The sequence below is a fragment of the Uloborus diversus genome, chromosome 6, assembly GCF_026930045.1.
Source record: "Uloborus diversus isolate 005 chromosome 6, Udiv.v.3.1, whole genome shotgun sequence".
Classification (NCBI taxonomy): Eukaryota; Metazoa; Arthropoda; class Arachnida; order Araneae; family Uloboridae; genus Uloborus; species Uloborus diversus.
In genome coordinates, this window is record NC_072736.1 from 167,711,901 (window position 1) to 167,729,897 (window position 17,997).

The window sequence follows — 17,997 nt, forward strand, 5'->3', positions numbered from 1 at the left end:
TTACAGGCAAAGCCGTGCAGGAACCACTAGTCAATAATAAAACCTTATTTAAAGTATGCTGTTCAGATATATCCTTATAAATCAAGAAAGATATTACTTCATGAGAAAGGATTGAAATGAGGCTTCAGATTTAAATTTAGCAAAATGAAGGATGTTATAAATTTTTGCACAGAAGGCAGGACAAGGGTCATTGTTTTTCTACTACGGGCAAAGCCGTGTGGGTACCACTAGTAGGGAATAACCAGGCTTGATGCAGATGTCATCTCATTGAAGCTAAGAGTGCTAGCAAACTGCAGTCTCTGGATTGGATAACCGGGCTGTTGGTATATTGCATGTAATTCTGCCTTAGTCCTGGCTATGGGGCAGTAACTTACTGCTTAATACCCAAGCTTTGCCTTCAATTTTCAAGTTGAGCCGCACCATGTCAGCGAACTCTCCCTGGTGAGATATATTTGCTTTATTTGCAAATTGCAGCTTCTGCAAGTTCATTTCTTTTGTGGCTATGCCTATGTTCAGTGAAATGCCGATTCTCTTAAATGCTAATGAATGGGATGATAAATGGGAGAGGGGGGAGGTCTTCAAATAATGTCAGTGTTGCACAAAATAATATTGCCAAAAACTGAATTATTGTACAATAATAATTTATTTTTAAAATCATTGTGAATCGAAAGTAAAAGCAGCACAAGTTAAGCAAAAACATAACTTATCCATGAATACAGTATGTAATAATACACTGTACAAAGGGTATATTTAATGTATTCAAATCATTCACCAAAAACCCTATACTAAACAAAAAATGTCAACATGTCAAACAGTTCATATTAAGTAGATAAGTTGAATACAACCTCATAGCTGCCTAAAACCCGACATCATTCGAATAGAAACAATTATAAAAAATTGTAAACATACAACCTAAATTTTGATTAAAAAATTTCAAAGCCATTTATGAATCACTGGTTCAAATTTCCACAGATCGGGATGTCCTTCATGTTTCACAAGTTTATCAAAGTCGGATTTACTCCACTGGAAAGGTGGAAGAGGATCATAGGTTGGACCTCCAATTGCCACAAATTGCAAATTTTTGAACAACTGAGACGAAGTTAACTGAAATGAAAATAACATTCGTATAATTGAACACATTTACAAAAAAAAAGTTCCATAAAAAATACTGATTTTATACTCTTTGAAACACAAAAAGTAGTCAACAACAACTTCTCCCCACCATGTTTTTAATACATATTTTTTTTTTTAAAGCTTAACACTGTGGTGCCACTCTTGTTTAAGAAAGGATGCCATTTTCACTAATTTTCAAATTAAATAAATTATCAGTTAACTATTGTGGCGCTTTTAGAAGAATCAATTTCCTAATCAAGGGGGTAAGACTGGCAAAAAATCTGAAATCATAAGTTAACTGGCACAGTAAATGATATATAAGATTCTGTAAGTTAAAAAAAATGTTTTTATTAATCACATACAGGGTCTGTATAAAAAGCAATGAGACTGAGCTGTGTTCTAAGAATTGACTGCAGATATTAATACTTACACCTAAAAGTCTTCAAAATAAGACCCTTGGCCTAGCACACACTTATCCTAGCGAGTCTTCTCAGCTTTGACAGCTCAGGGTGGCGACAGATCAGGGAAATCAGGGAGATCAGGGAAAAGTCAGGGAACTTTATTAATCAGGGAATTTTGAAAAAATAAGAAAAAATCAGGGAAAATTGATTTTATGAAGAAAAAATTTTTTTTGCTTTACAAAATTAAGTACTCTAATTCCCTACGCATTTTCCGCCAATTATCTATTAAAAAGAAAAAAAGGAAAATTAATGAGGTGCAATTATACACTGCCGCATATTTGTGCATCTTTTTTCCTCAACGTCAAAGTATTGAATCTTACTTATTAACCACAGGATGAACTTCCTAAGATTGCTTCTGTGTCTGTTAGGTTGTTTATTTTACCTAGCTTGAAATTTCCTTCTGCGCTTTCAATGTTACGTAAAATAAACAACCATACATGCAAAGAGGAAGCCTTCATTAATGCCTTAGCTTTTCTTTTCTTCAGACTTAAGTATTTTTTAAATTTTATTACCAAGTTGTATTCTTCTTTTATACCTATAATATGAAATTAACTAATTGCTTTTTTTCTTCTTGCATTTCAAAGTTGTTTGTTACAAAAGCAATCTAAGATTTTTTTTCCTTACATACTGAAATTAATTTGAAATAGAGTCAACTTGCGTACTTAAGTAAATATCTTTATTTTTTATTGTTAAAATGCTGTATAAATCAGGGAAAAGTCAAGGAACTTTTTTTCACAGTTCCTGTCGCCACCCTGCAGCTGCTTTGTGGTCTGCTTCTAGAATGCCCTTTAAAAGTCTCGCACTAGCGCTTTCACCGCATCCAGAGTTCCATGGTGATGCCCTTTTAGTGACGGTTGCATCATCGGTACTATAAAGAAGTCTGCTGGAGCTAAATAGCGACCGTAGGTGGGCTGGGGAAACGTAGAGATACCATTATGGACCAGGAAGTATTGGAGGATGAAGCGTTTCCAGCATTTCAAGTTTTCAGCAATGATGCTGAGAACTGTCATTTTATCAAGTCCAATTTCATCTGCAATCATTCTCACACCTAACCGGTGCACAGTGGGGCGAAAATGCCAAAAAGCGCTTAAAAGTGTTTTTAAACCTGTCTCGCTTATTTGTTTACTCAGGCATGTTATAATGGATTTTTCTCGATTTGTTTGGGCTCAAAGTCCAAAGTTTGCAGGTTTACGCAGCTAATTCCTTTTCAGGGTATTTCTACAGACCATTGGTGACTAATTAATATTAATTTCTAAGAGGACATAAGAGGACATTTTTTTATAGAGCGTTTTTTAAAAAAATAACTATGAAATCCCCAGTTTTCGGTTTTGATCAAAACCAACTATCTGTTTGAATATTCGATTATTCTTTATTTTTGTTCTTTTACTATCGTCAGACACGAGAGAAATTAAATATATCCGCCATTAATAAGAAAAAAATATATAGATTGCTTCAAAGCAATATGTTTAAATCCCCTTCATTCATGGTTCTTCACCTGCTAAAGGTTATCTTTAGCTTTGTAGTGGACGAAGAGCTCTAAAATTCTAGTTCTGATTGCCTAAGATATAGGCCTGTGCAAATATATTAATCCGCAATTGGTTGAATATAGAAAAAAAATTACCCTTTTAAGCGGTTTTTGTCGTTTTCGTCCCACTGTGCGGCGGTTCGAATTTAGCGCATCACGCACACATTCCACATTTGCATCCGTTCTGCTGGTTGACGAACACCCTGTTTGAGACTCATCCTTGACGCTCTCCCAGCCATCTTTGAAAGACTTGTGCCACCAAAACACATCCACCTTTGACAGACAATTATTTCCGAACACTTGCTTACACATCTCTCAAGTCTCTGAAGCCAATTTACCAAGTTCCACACAAAACTTAATCGCTTAACGCTGCTCAAATGTTCTCTGCATTTTGGAGCTGAAACCAAGGGCGCCCATATAGGAGACCAAGGGGGGGGGGGGCCCTTAGAAATTAGAACTTCCTTGTTTTTAGTACTTTTTCCTTTGCAAAAAATGTAAAAACATTTCTTCTCCAATCATTAATGAATAAGTTATTAAAAATATTAAATTTTAATGACTCTAATCTGTCCTGAAATCTGCTTTCATGGGGAAAATATCCTGCTAAACCATGGTTAAAATATCTGAGCCCCCCCCCCCCTTACGATTCTGCATATGGGCGCTGAAACCAATGTCAACAACAGTGGTACACTAACGACGATGCTGCCCGAACAAAGATTCCCAGGAGACAGCGGACAGAAGTGAGTCCCACCAGTAACCCCCACCACTGACCTAACCGGTTTGTGCACACTTAGGAGGTACAATCACATCAGGAACTAGTATGTTGTGGCCATCACGAAACTTTCTTCTATATTTTTCTTTTTTTTTTCTGATCCCTCCCCATGCTTGACGAGGAAGCAATATTCCCAACAAAAACAAAATGACACATGCAAAAACTTGACGACCATCCCAATGTCTGAATTATTGCAAAAGCAAAGCAAAGAGCAAAAATTGAAAGTTATTTTAAAAGCCTTGCTTGAATTAATTACAAATATTTTATTTGTTAACAAACATAAGATGGCAACAGTTAAAAATTTTAAATCATTGAGATAATATTTCCGATCATTTCCATACAATTAAAATCACGAGAAATACGCAGACGACAATCTATTACGATTTATCTTTCTAATTGTTGCATTAATAAAGCTATTTTTATTCGCTAAAAAATAATGATAATAAAAATAAATCAGCACCTCTTGGCGCGATTGGCGCCAAAGTTGAACCAAAGCCTGTTTACATATAGATTCACATATATTCCAAATTTCAACCAGAACGTGGCATTACTTCTTGAGATAGGGCACTCACAATGGAAAAAAAGAACGGGCGATTGCGCTACCCCCTTTTTAGCTGTTGACACCAAAATAAAATCAGCTCTTATACCCACTAAGGGCTACTTGCCGATAAATTTTTCTTTCATTCCGTTCATTATTTCTTGAGAAACAGCAGGCACAATTGACGACGAAAAACGTTCTATAGCTCAACCCCCGTTTGAGTTATTGACACCAAAATTGAATCAGCACCTGTTCTTGTTAATGGCGACATATGGACCAAATTTTGTTTGATTCTGCCAGTTACTTTCTGAGGAATAGCTATCACGCGTAACTCAAAAAACGTCCCATTGCTCCACCCCCCTTGGAGGAATTCGCGCCAAAAACCAATGGGCACAAGTTCACATAGGGGCACATATGTGTACCAAGTTTCGTTCGATTTCATGCGGTAGTTTTTGCTGTAGCGCGGCCACAAAAAACTGGTCACACACAGACGTGACACACACACACACAGACAGACAGACATTTTCCAAAAATAGTCGAAATGGACTCAGCACACCTCAAAACGTTCGAATCCCTCAAAATTCGAAATTCGAAAATTTGCACGAATCCAATACTTTCTTCTATGTATTAGATATAGAAGAAAGTAAAAATTGAGTCTCATTACGTATTATACAGACCCTGTATAAGTAACATATCGCCTCAGAGCAACAGTAAGATATCTAATCCCAGAAATATTACTAAGGTATCTCACTGTTTCTCCGAGACGATATGTTCTTGAAATTTTTTATTGGTATTAAGAACAATTGCTCCTCTCATGATAACTAAAGCCCTGAAACGTAGAATATAGTGGCGACACGTCCGCCATCTTGGGGCTAAACAATGTTTCCTTCCTTCCTTCCTTCCTATGTCTGCTATGGTGGGTGAAGTAGAGTATTTCTTGACTTTGGTTTCTTATTAATTCCATGTTAATCCACAATCAAAAAGCACCACAATTAAGAAGCAAAACATGCAGACCAGGGTTTGTGATATGTGTCAGATATTTTAAAAAAATAGTGATATTTTCAACTACGGTATTTTCAATATAAAAATTTATTAACATAGCAATTATGTTCATTTTTTATTAAATACTAGCTGCGTCGCCCGGCTTTGCACGGTGCACCTCGAAAATAATAGTTATGTCTAGTGACGCGTGTTCAACAATCAGGCTTGAACAAACAAACAAAAAATCAGTAAAATTTTGCGGCAGATTGCGGGAAAATAACCACAAAGTAAACATTTTAAAATCCCGTTTGCAGGAAAAGCATCAAAACAAAAAAATTTTTTGTTTATATTCGAGAAACAAAATGGCAACAAATCTTTCATTTAACAATTTTCTTCACGCTACAACTACAAATTTCAATAAAAGCATTCTTACGGAAAGTTGAGATGAGGCACTGAATAATAATTTGAATGGAGGAAAGCCTTCGAAAAATAGGGATTTTATGTCGAAACCTAAGTGTCATAATTAATAGTTTTTAATTGATATCTCCTCTAACTATTATCGGAGGATTATGTTAAATAGCAAAACATGAAGACGGGAAGATTAAGAATCCATTGATACCTTGTTCGATGGTCAGTTCACTGTCGTTCGGGAGAAGAAGCTTGGACATACATAGATATGCTCAGTTTTTAATTATATAAGATAACTAACAAGTTATGTGCTATATTTTTATGATGTACATCATTAATGTAACATTCATTTTTTTATTTCATATTCATAAAACTATTAGTAATGTAACAATTTAATTCATATTAAAAGTGCCCAATTAATTATTAAACGTTAGTCAGAAAAAAAGAAAATGTCAATCTTATGACTGTGCACCGACTAATGCATATTTTTTATTTCTGAATCATATAAATGTGTAAAAGGAGAAAAATGAGTAAAACAGCTAATGCTAAATTAACTCCATTAAAATTGTATAAAATGAAATACTAGATATAAAAATGAAAAGAAACCTTAATTTTAAGTCTACATAACCTCGCCTAAGAGCAACAGTAAGACATCTAATCCCAGAAATAACACTAAGATACCCTACTGTTGCTCTGAGACGACAATATTGTAATAATAATATAAGAAAATAAAGAGTGATTTGAGTGTGCATTTACTTTTATGAAGACCTTTGTGCTGATTGAAAATATCTATACATATAATAAAATAAGATGTTTGTGTGTGTGTGGCATGCTTCCAGGGAAAACGGTAAGACCTAGAAAGATGAAATTTGGTATACAGGTACAGTTTTTGCCGAAGATCTGCACCTCGGGCTTCGATTTTTAATATTTTAATTAGAAAAAAGTTATTTAATGTTTTATGTGTTTTTTGCACTTTTTACCTCACAGACCTCGAACCAATCTCACTACACAAATATTTTTTGTACTCTAGTGTAGAAAATTTAATTTTAAATATGATGAATGAAAAAATTTTGAAGATTGAGCAATTTTTGTATTTTTTATGAATTTTTGAAAAAACCTTTAATTTGCATTTTCTCCTGGGTTTTATTTTTTTTCTAATATCATCCTGCGAGAAGAATCAAAGAATCATTTCTAAAATTTAAGTTGGTAATAGTAAAAACAATTTGCCCTCTTCAGAAAAAAAAAGTTTTTAAAAATACGCAATAATTTTTTTTTTTTTTACAATTTTTTTTAATGCTGAACACATGTCTTTTCACGCATTGGTCGAAAAAAAGCGTTCTTCAATCTTTTATGCCTGTGACGTCACTACTTTGATATTGATTCGATATTTACAATGGAATCTTAATTGCAAGCAATGTTAATCTTTTTTTTTAAACTATATGGCTTACTTCTACATTTTATGATGTGATGACCACTTGTTTTTCCCAGCAGCGCTTGCTTTTTTTCTTTCCTGTTTTTGTTTATTTAGGGATTGCATTTATTTCTTTTTCCATTCCTCCCCCCCCCCCTCCCAAGCTGGACCTTTTGCTGTATCTATATTACGTTACATTTCATAGTTGTACGCATTTAATTCAATAAAAATAGTGAGATTTTTTATCTTTGTCAAACGCTACTTTTTGCACACTACGGGGAATTTGAGCTTTTTTTTTTTTTTTGCTCTACTTAAATAAAAAAAATAGCGGTTTTTCGAGTGATCTTTGTTTTTATTAGGAAATGGGCGGGGAGGTTAAAATAAATAGAGATGGATAAGAAAATTTAGAGGTTGATAGCTTGGTGTAAAAATGTGAATGGCACAAAAAAAAAAAAAAGATAGAGATGGATTTATTAATACTGCTGCCAAATTTATTTAAACAGCCGCCGAAGGCGGCAAACTTGAAGTAAAAAGGTAAATGACAAGTTAGCCAAACAGCCGCCGTAGGTGGCTGCTTGCACAGAAAGGCGAATGGCGTAAGAAGGCGAACCAGCTGATCGCTGCCGGCGGCTAATGGGAAATATATCAAAATATCAGATATTTTCAAACTCTGTAGCAGACATAGGAAGAAAGCGGCATTTAGCCCCAAGATGGCGGACATGTCACTAATTAAGCTACTATCTACGACTTTAATGATAACTAACGATCTTTTGTACAATACTTGATTCTAATTTCTAATAGAGTTCGTCATTGATGATGCAAAGTATTACACAAATATAATGAAGAAAAGAAAAAGCCTTATTTCAATTAGGCCTAAAAGGTTAATTTCAGTTCTTGTTCCGATTTTTAATCCCCGACTTTTAAAAGCTTTTCCTGATCTTGTAGGAACTGCTGTAAATGTGTTTTCATCACATTTTTTACAAAAAAATTAAGGAAGTTGTTCTTACCTTCATATCAGTTCCTCCATGTTGACGATGGCCCAGAGCTCCAAACGGATACGTTCCATTAGCAGGATTGAGATCTGAACGTGCAGAAATTGCATTTTCTGCACTATATGGAGGCGTGCAGTTGCATCGAGAAAGTGGATCATGTGTGTAGTCATTATACCTGTAGAATTTAATACATTCTTAGTGGTTTTGTTACATTTTACAATGTAGAGCTATTGCGTTATTTTAGTACATACACATGTTTGTTTAAGCAACAAATATTCTGAAAGAGCAGCAAAGACTAAAAAATGATATACAACAAAATCTCTTTACAACCAAAGATCTTTTTAAATGAAACAAATGTTCAGTCCAGTTTCAATTGCAATTAGATAGCTTTAACAAATTTTCCAGTCCCTTGAAGTTTGTTGTAAAGGGATTTTTTATTGTATAATAAAGTAATAAAAGAAGGATACATGTCACAGAAAAGATAAATATGGGTCATTCTTCAAAAAGTGTAACTTTTCTATCACACGCCTTTTACAGAAAAACCTTTAGGAACAATGCTTTTTAATTTCATCAAAAATATATCTATTTAAACCTGCCAACAATTTTTTAATAATAATTTTTATTTTAGGATATTTTTGGTTCACAACATGCGAATTCACACCTCCGTGGCATGTCACACACCTGGTGTGACTGTTTATGCTGCTTAATAACTTAGTTAATTAAAAGTATATGTTTATTTATTTATTATTCCTTTTCGCAAGTGTCTCAAATACTAATTGTTTAAGTACATTTAATTTTTTAATATTGTGTTTTAGTTCATTTTTTTAGGATAAATAGCCATGTCACACAAAAAACTCTCACCTCCGTTACCTAAACACAAAATGCCATTCCTCATTAACATGTGGCAGTAATGATATCAAATTTTATTTTCCATATTACAAGGGAGAACCCTTGTTTATTTTCAGCCATAAAGAAGTTCTGAGATTTTTGTCGAAAAACAAGAAGACAGATTTTGTTTTAAAACCAAGTATGGTTATAGTGGCTTCTCACATCACCTCCGTGAACTTGAATTTCAGGGAAGTAAATTAATATAAAAAAAGAAGTGAACATGTTTTCATATGCTTAACATGTGCAGATTGTAGCAACGAAGAAAAAACATGTTTTCCTGAAAAATGTCTCCATTAGGCCTGTATTAATGGAAAATTCCTCACCTCCGTGATAGACCTTATCAATCTGAACAATGAATTGTGACGTGAAAATAAATGATGGAGGGGAAATACATCAATCGTAGGCATTCTACTACAATTATAAACTGCCAATATATTCTCAAATTTACTAAACACTATTTTCTAACACACATTTGAATTAAAAGGATAACTACTAATTAAGCCATCCCTAATTAAGAGAGATTAATATTAGATTCCCACTAATCATTAAAATAGCTCATTGTTTCCACGATTAACAAAATTACTACTTTGATATTAAATTGGCCTCGATTTTTAAAAATTGAAATGTTTTTCTTTTTTTTTAATATTCGTGAACAAGACATTTTTTATTTTATTTTTTTTTATGAGTAAAATAATTGGAATTTAGCTGGGCCATTGTTTATGGTTACTTCTAGTGGGTAACACTTTCATGTAAGAATTTAAAAAAAAAAGTAGTAGTTGCGTTCAAAAGTTACGTTTTCTGGAAAATGACCCATATACAGGGTGTTCTGTTTTAACCTGCAAGACCTTTATTTTCGCAATCGTTAGTCCTAGATGTATACTTCCAATTGCAAAAAAATGTTCGAAATCAGATGCAGACTTAAGATATTGAAAGTTTGAATTAAAAATAAAAATGAGTCAAAAAATACAAAATTTAACTTTTTACACGGGCCCTAGGTCCCCTAACTTATATTTAGGGAAATAATTTCCATTGAAAACTCTTACTGACACAAAAAACTTGACAGTTGTGTGACCAAAACTCAAGGAGATAGTCCAATTCAAAGTTTTAAGGGACCATGCAGAAGATTAGATTGGAACTTATCGCCCTTTCAGAAGAATGACAAGTCGTCACAGTAAGAAAAACAAGGTATTTATATTTTTCAAGGCTATTCAAAAATAAATACAAATGTTCTGCCGTGATACGCAAAACACACTACAGTACCCGAACAATTGAAAAACCACACTCTATGCACACATATAATTTCAAACACTTGTTAACCGCTATATTTCCCCCCAAAAGGTGTTATTGACGGCGAGTGAAAAGTGGTTGTAAGTCTCAAAACTCTGCGTTTCATATCTAGGTGAATATTGGGCGTACCAATGTCAACATTTGTGTTGGAATTATTTTTCAATGGAGATTATTTCCCTAAATATAAGTTAGGGGACCTGGGGCCCGTATAGAAAGTTAAATTTTGTATATTTTGACATATTTTAATTTTTACTTCAAACTTTCCATATCTTAACACTGCATCTGATCTAGAACTAACGGTTGCAAAAATAAAGGTCTTGCAGGTTAAAATGGAACACCCTGTATATAAATATACACACACACAAAGTTTGTAAGAGACCTTTTTAAAGATTTTGAGACTAAATTAATTTTTCAGCTGATATTTGTTCTTTATGCTGATAAAAATTTAGAACTTTTTAAAATTTTCTGAACAGACAGCCAAGAGTCAAATGAAATTTGGAAAAAATCGCTATGTAAAAATGAAAATACAAACCTCATGAGTTTCATCATTGATTGTAAATCAGTAACTTTCTTGTGATCTCTCCTGAATATCTGAGCCCGTGGGTTCATATCATAAGTAAACCAATCTCCAAATTTTTGTGCATTGGCTTGGCCTCCACTTAAGTTGAAAACATCTTCAAAATATCTGGGAAAATTCAAACAAACATAAAATTAACATCTCGTTGCCTCAGAGCAACAGTAAGATATCTTAGTATTATTTCTGGGATTAGATATCTTACTGTTGTTCTGATGCAACGATATGCTTTTCAATCAAGTACATATTTTTAAATTCTAAGTATCATTGGAAAGTGGGTGTCATAATGGGGTGGTTTCCTTCAGTCAAAAGTACTACTTTTAGTCATTGAAATGGATAGAATGAGCAGAAAAAAATTCCATGGACCCAGAAAATACTTTCATTTTCCCAACAGTTTTCTTTTTTCATTAATTTTTTTAAATGTCCGATTTTTCAAACAAGGCATGGTCTTGATGACGTCACAAATGATGCAATTTGGCGCATCTTTCTACTACGTTTCCACGTTATAATAATCAAGAAGCGAATTACAATTGCGCGCTACCCTCGCCATCAACCCTATCGTTGCCAATACACGTGAGTAAAGATGCAAATTAAATATTTTGGAGCGTGAATGGCAACACTGAATGGCATTTCATCATTTGTGATGTCATCGGCAGAAGCGTTAAACGATGAAAGAGCACCGATTTAAGTAATTTTTTAAAAATATTAAACTTAAATAAATTATTTAAAAAATGGTCAGATCCTATGTTTTTAAGCATGCTCTTTCAAAAAAAAATCCTTTTAAAATTTTGGAAACGACCCCATTGGTTTTAAAGATTTTTTTTTTTTTTGTCAGTGCCCATTTATAGCAGATAAGACAGGGTCTATGCCTTGGTCAATAACTTCTGAAAGCGACAAATTCCAGTGTGGCACAGATTCAAAAAGGAGTTATGACCTTTGATGAGAACAACAGCCAAAATTATGAGAATTCCCGTGACTGGTCCACAATGTGTCAAAAGGGATTCAGATCAGAAAAAATAGTCCTTAAAGGAAGTACTACAGTATAACTGACTTGATCAACTCAAATTTCAATAATATATTTTTTTAAATATAATTCATTAATTTTTTTAAGAGAATATTATTCATTAAAAACTTATACTTACGGAACGTTATACGAAGGAAAGTAAGTCTGTTGCCTCAGTAAGTCAGTCACATCAGCACTATGCAAGTAACCACTGAAAGAAAAATCAAAAGTAACAATTTGTTTTAAGAAACACTTTTCTCTTTCTTTGAAAATTAACGTAGTTTAAATTCACAATGGTTTTGATAATCTCAAATCTCTCGCATGGCAAAATTTGATGATAATTTTTTGCAACACACGCAGTTTGCTACTAAATAAACAAAATTACTACATTTTGATAAACATTTATTGTAAGAAACTGAATAAAAAAAAATCCTTACGGCAGTTGTTCAAGCACCCATAAGAGCCCATCTTGAAGTGGTTGTCCTGGCAAGAATTTTTTATAATCTAATACTATCCACTGGTTATTGTAACTGAAAAAAGAAATTACATATATCTATGATACAGTAAAAGACCAAAATCGGAAGAATGTTGTTTTGCACTGGTGGATGGCATTATTCCAACAGCATCGAAACTGCACCAAAATGCTTTTGTCAGCAAAATCGTAATTTTTTGATTTATTTTGGAGGCATTGATACATTTTTTATAATAATAGAGAGTATAGTAAACTCCCGATTATCCGTGGGTCTTTATTTTTTTTTTCTTTCAACGGTCATCAAATATTTTTTAAACTAATGATTGTTTGCTTTTAGCTTTTATAAATATATTTTACATTCAATGTTAGTAGATACAGTGTAGCAACGTTTTTAGCTATAATTTAAATGTATGTGTGAGTGTTATTCATATTTTTTAGCTATTGTATACACTAGTATCGTTTTTTACCCATTATTCGGATTATCCGCGTTTTTCGCTTATCCACAGTTACCGTGTCACCCTATTCTGTGGATAATGGGGAGTAGTTGACTGTACTTCATAAGCACACCTTATGACACCATTAGACATCCACAGGTGAAAGTCAACATTCTCGAATTGGGGCCTGTTATGGTAACATATTATACTAGTACAAAAAAAGTAATCCTTAAGTACACATTCAACAAATGAACTAATTAATGACAAAATTACTAACGTGCCACTATTCATAATTCCAAATAATTCTGTCCACTGTGCTCCAGTTACTGCTAATCTGTTAGCAACAATGTTTCTTTGATAGTCCAATATGGTTCCTTTCGGAGTTACAAATTTCCATAGACTTGAATTGCCATTTCCTATAGTGGTTTCAATTGCTGCCTAGTAATGAAAATTAATATATTTATGCATGATAGCTTCTCGCACTTTGGTAAAAAGCTCATTTTTCCTATTTCTTTACTTGCTTTTTAATTACGTCTTTTTGTGTATGTTTTCTAAAACCTTCAAATATAGCACTAAATATAACAGCTGAACTTATTTCCATCAAGCAGAACAATTTTCTGGGCATTTTTTTTTTTTTAAATGCAAGAAAAGCTTTTTTGAACAGATTACTGGCTGAATAATAAAATAAAAGAGCAACAACAAAAGTAATAAAGAACTAAAAAGCCTCTCAATAAGAAGGGGAAGACATTCAGCAATTGAAAAAAAAAAGTACACCCAAACCTGTTTTTGTACATTGAATAGAGACCACATGAAAAAAATGGTTCGAAACTTCACGAGTAGCTATTAAAAAAAATCGTTTTCCCAATACAGATAATTAAAAAAAATATCTGAAGTGGATAGGGACAGCATAAAAAAAGGCGTGTATAGAAAATTCCCCAAAAACTTACGAGTTAACTAAGAATTGCTTCTCTAAACAAAATCAAAATTAACCAAGTGATGATCATTTTGCTGAATAGTCAGACAATATTTCCGTGAATTCAGAAATTTTTGGGAGGTCAGTGACTTCTCATCGGGGTGCCCCTGTTCTCGCTTAAAGATATTACCCCCCTCCCCACTAGTTTTAGAAATAATTTGGTCAATTGAGTGTATTTTGTGTACATAGCAAGAGCACATAATAGAAACTTTTTATTAGTCTCGAAATTTCATTGAAGTTTACATTTAAGAACATTTGTACAAGAAGTATTTTATTACTAGATGTCAGTTTCAAATTTTATTTGAGCAGTTGATAAGGAGCCCTGCTGAACATTTGCAGTGCATTGAAACTTTTAGAGCCCAATTCTATCACATACATGCCAACTTATTATTATTATTTTTAAAGTTATGTGCAGATTTTATCATTATTGTTAGGGTTAATAAATCGACATTTTTAAAATTTTCAAGTTGTCAAAGGTCATTATTAAAATGATTACTTAATTGGTTCAAATTTTGAAGGATACAATTTCTAAACTAAACTTAATCACACAAATAACTTTTCATAATGTTTGTTGCTAACAAAAAAATAAATGCTTATAAAATCAAAACATACAAACTGAATAATACAAGTTTTAACAAACAAAATAATTTAGGCATTTTTAACTATTACTATACAGCATACAGCTCATTATAAAGCTTTTTACACTAAAGCACTACAAAGAACATAGGTAAATTTATTGTATATAATTAGAATGTAAAACTACTCATTTTTTTATTTTAAAACATGCTTACCAAACCAGATGAAATCAAATAGAAGTCATCTCCTGAATAAATCACACCAGGCTGAGATGAAAAGGTAACAGTGTGACCAGGTATAATAGGAGCACCTACAAATAGAAACTGTAAACTTCATAAAAGTTCCAAAACTTCATTGTAAATTAGCATTACTGTCTCAGACTTTTAAAGATTACTAGCAAAATACCCGACGTTGCCTGGGTCAGTAATAATTATGAGAAACAATCATTACTTGAACTTGTTTTCTGTTTTCAGTGAAAGAATTAAAAAAAAACACCTTTTTGACGTGATTAAAAATAGAGCTTCTTCCTTACTCATAAAACTAAAATTAGAGCTTCTTCCTTATTCATAAAACTAAAAGAGCAATAAGTATAAAGAGCAAAATAGTATTCATTTAGAAACGAAAGCACAACATTTAAGCACATACAAATTTGAATAATTTCCGAAAGAGGAAATTAAACTTCACATGTTTAAAAAGAGTTATCTGTAAATATTTTTTTTAACATGGAGTCTAAAACCTCCTCTACATGGCTATTGAAGTACGAACTGTTTAAAAAAATGTAGCCACCCGCAATCCCCTTATACTTGCTTTAGTTATTTTGGGAAATTTCAATTATTGTGGGTTCTTGGTGCGATTTAAAATGTTACCGAATTTGCGGGAATCGTTTTGGGATACTTTGGATAATGCTCCCCCTCCTTACTTTGTAAAATGGTATGTTACTAATTTTCGTTAAAAAGATATTGTTGCCAGGTGCTGAGATACTTTTGGTCACCATAAAATGGTGCTAAACAGTTTCATCCAAAAAGTTTCTAAAATAAGTAGTAAAATTTGGCGATTGTTTGAAATTGTGCAAAAAGAAAAATACAAGTTTTGTGCTGTTTATGGATTTGCCTAATTTCGTTGATGGATTATTTTACATATTAATTTTTTTTAAAGATTATTTTAATGGCGATATTTTGTTTACATGGTGAAAGCTGAAATACATTATTACAAAGTCTTTGGCTTCAAAAATAGCGACAGTTGAAAAACCTGCCAAATGTATCAGCTACTAAAATCTTTCTACAAAAAAATTTGGAGAGATTTCTGCTGGTAGATTGGATAATGAGAAAGTGTCCAATCAGCACAAATAATAATAATAAAAAAAACATTAAATTTTAAATACAAATACAAAAGTGACCAGCAACAGGCTCTGGGCCCAGCTAGACTGGTCCTAGTCAATTTACAATCCCCAGTGAAGATCAATGGCCCTCTTAAAACTGTCTACTCCCTTGCTCATTACCACCTCTTCCGGTAAGCTGTTCCAAGGTTAAACTACCCTGCTCAAATAATAATTTTTCCTAATATCCATGTCAGCCTGAGATTTAAATAGCTTAAAACAATGACCCTTTGTCCTGTTTTCAGTGCTGAACTTCAGCCCCGTAACATCTTTCATTCTAATAAATTTAAACAACTGAATCATGTCCCCTCGGTCTCTTCTTTGCTCAAGACTGTACATTTTTAGCCTTCTAAGCCTGGAATCATAATCTAAATGAGAGAGTCCATTTATTAGCCTTGTAGCCCGCCTTTGAACCCTTTCCAATACATTAATATCTTTCTTAAGATAAGGAGACCAAAACTGAACAGCATACTCCAAATGAGGTCTTACCAAACTTCCATATAAGGGCAGAAGAACTTCTTTAGATTTGTTTGAAATAGATCTATTGATGAACCCAAGCATCTTATTGGCTTTGTTGCTAGCTATGCTACACTGTTGGCTGAACTTTAAATCCTGACTTATTAAGACCCCCAGATCAGTAACTTTTTCTGCCTGACTAACGACTGAACCTTGCAAATAATAACTTGTACACTTATTTCCATGCCCTAAATGTAGCACTTGACATTTCCCAACATTAACAGACAGGGATGAGAGTGGTCAGAGAGCAAAAAGGAGGAACTCCAAAAAAATTTCGTGAAAGATGAACCCCATCAAAATAGAACCTGGAAGCCATGATATTCAAAAATTCAACAAAAAATGGCTAATTTACCAGTTTTAAAGGTAAAACGTATTTAACTAAGTACGAGTAATAATTTTGTACAATTTGCTGCATTGTAGCATTTCTTGCAAGGTTGTTTATTCCTAAATAAATCTAAATTTTGAAAAAGAGGCAACAATTTCTGACCCCTGAGTTATTGAACAAAGGGTTGGGGGAGGCAGAGTTCAATCTTGGCTGCATCACACAATAAGGTCAACTTTTCATATTTTTTAGAGAAAAATACATTTTTTTCATTAAAAACATTTGAGTTTATAGTGCTAAAGGAGTGAGAACATATATTTTAAAATTAGATCTGTTTGTAAAGTAAAAATTTACAACAAAGAGAAATATCTCAAATTTCTTTATGTGGTAGAACATACTTTTCATAGTAAGAATTGAAAATAAATAAATATATATGTATATACACGATTGGTTATCTTTTTCCTTGCATTGAAATCCAAAATTTGTTTTTGAAAACTTCCTAATACAATTTTGGAATAAAAAGAACAACTTGCAGCTGCCTCATTTAATCATGAAATCTCAAAACTTTTAACAGGCTGTAAAGCTTAAACCATTTGAGATTCACCATAAATATTTTTTACACTTTCTTAAATACACAAAAAAAGTAACCATGCCAAGTTTAAAAAAAAAAAAAAGACTGTGGGTGCTAAGTTACATTTTTTTTATTGAGTTTTGCATTTTTTCTAAAATAAATTAAAGAAATAAAAATATTATTGAAATGATGAATAAAATACGCAGATAATAAGGTAGAAAATAGTAAAAAACCACCCAACATTAAAAATAATTGAAATACTTTCAGGATGCAAAAAGACTGAAATCTCAAACGAGGCATGCAACTTTCGGCGCAGTACGTGCATGACGTCATTGGCATGATTCCAAAACGTACGTTTTTGGCAGATATCGCGGAGGATGAAGATTCAAATGGAAAAAATAGAACAAATAAGAAATCGGGGACCAAAAATTTTATAAAAAAAATCGTATTTTTTCTGATTTTTGAGAAAAATAAGGCCTGAAAGAGGCAAAAAAGGAGGAAAAGGAGGAAAGGTTTTAAAAGCCAACAGAAAAAGCCGGAATTCCGGCAAAAGCCGGAAAAATCTCATCCCTGACAGAGCAACCTGCGGTACCTTATTGAAAGCTTTTTGAAAATCAATGTAAACAACATCTACAGGCTTCTTATTGTCCAAAGCCATGGTAACTTTGTCATAGAAATGTAATAAATTAGTTGCACAAGATTTACCTTTCCTGAAACCGTACTGAAAACTAGTCAATAGATTATTAGTCTCCAAAAAATTTACTATCTTAATTTTTATCAATGTTTAAAAAATTTTGCAAACCACCGA

General features: G+C 32.9%; 1 protein-coding gene across 1 annotated transcript in view; it reads right to left on the bottom strand.

The window, feature by feature from the left end:
- Positions 1–635: 635 nt before the first annotated feature.
- Positions 636–17,997, bottom strand: part of LOC129224390 (putative phospholipase B-like 2) — a 32,123-nt gene continuing 14,761 nt past the window's right edge. Inside the window, exons 6-12 of the mRNA XM_054858837.1 lie at positions 14,621–14,715; positions 13,134–13,294; positions 12,388–12,480; positions 12,090–12,161; positions 10,906–11,058; positions 8,214–8,373; positions 636–1,104 (exon numbers count right to left, since the gene is read on the bottom strand). Of these exons, the coding sequence (XP_054714812.1) occupies positions 934–1,104; positions 8,214–8,373; positions 10,906–11,058; positions 12,090–12,161; positions 12,388–12,480; positions 13,134–13,294; positions 14,621–14,715 (905 nt within the window). The 3' untranslated portion in view covers positions 636–933. The remainder of the gene's footprint in view (positions 1,105–8,213; positions 8,374–10,905; positions 11,059–12,089; positions 12,162–12,387; positions 12,481–13,133; positions 13,295–14,620; positions 14,716–17,997) is intronic.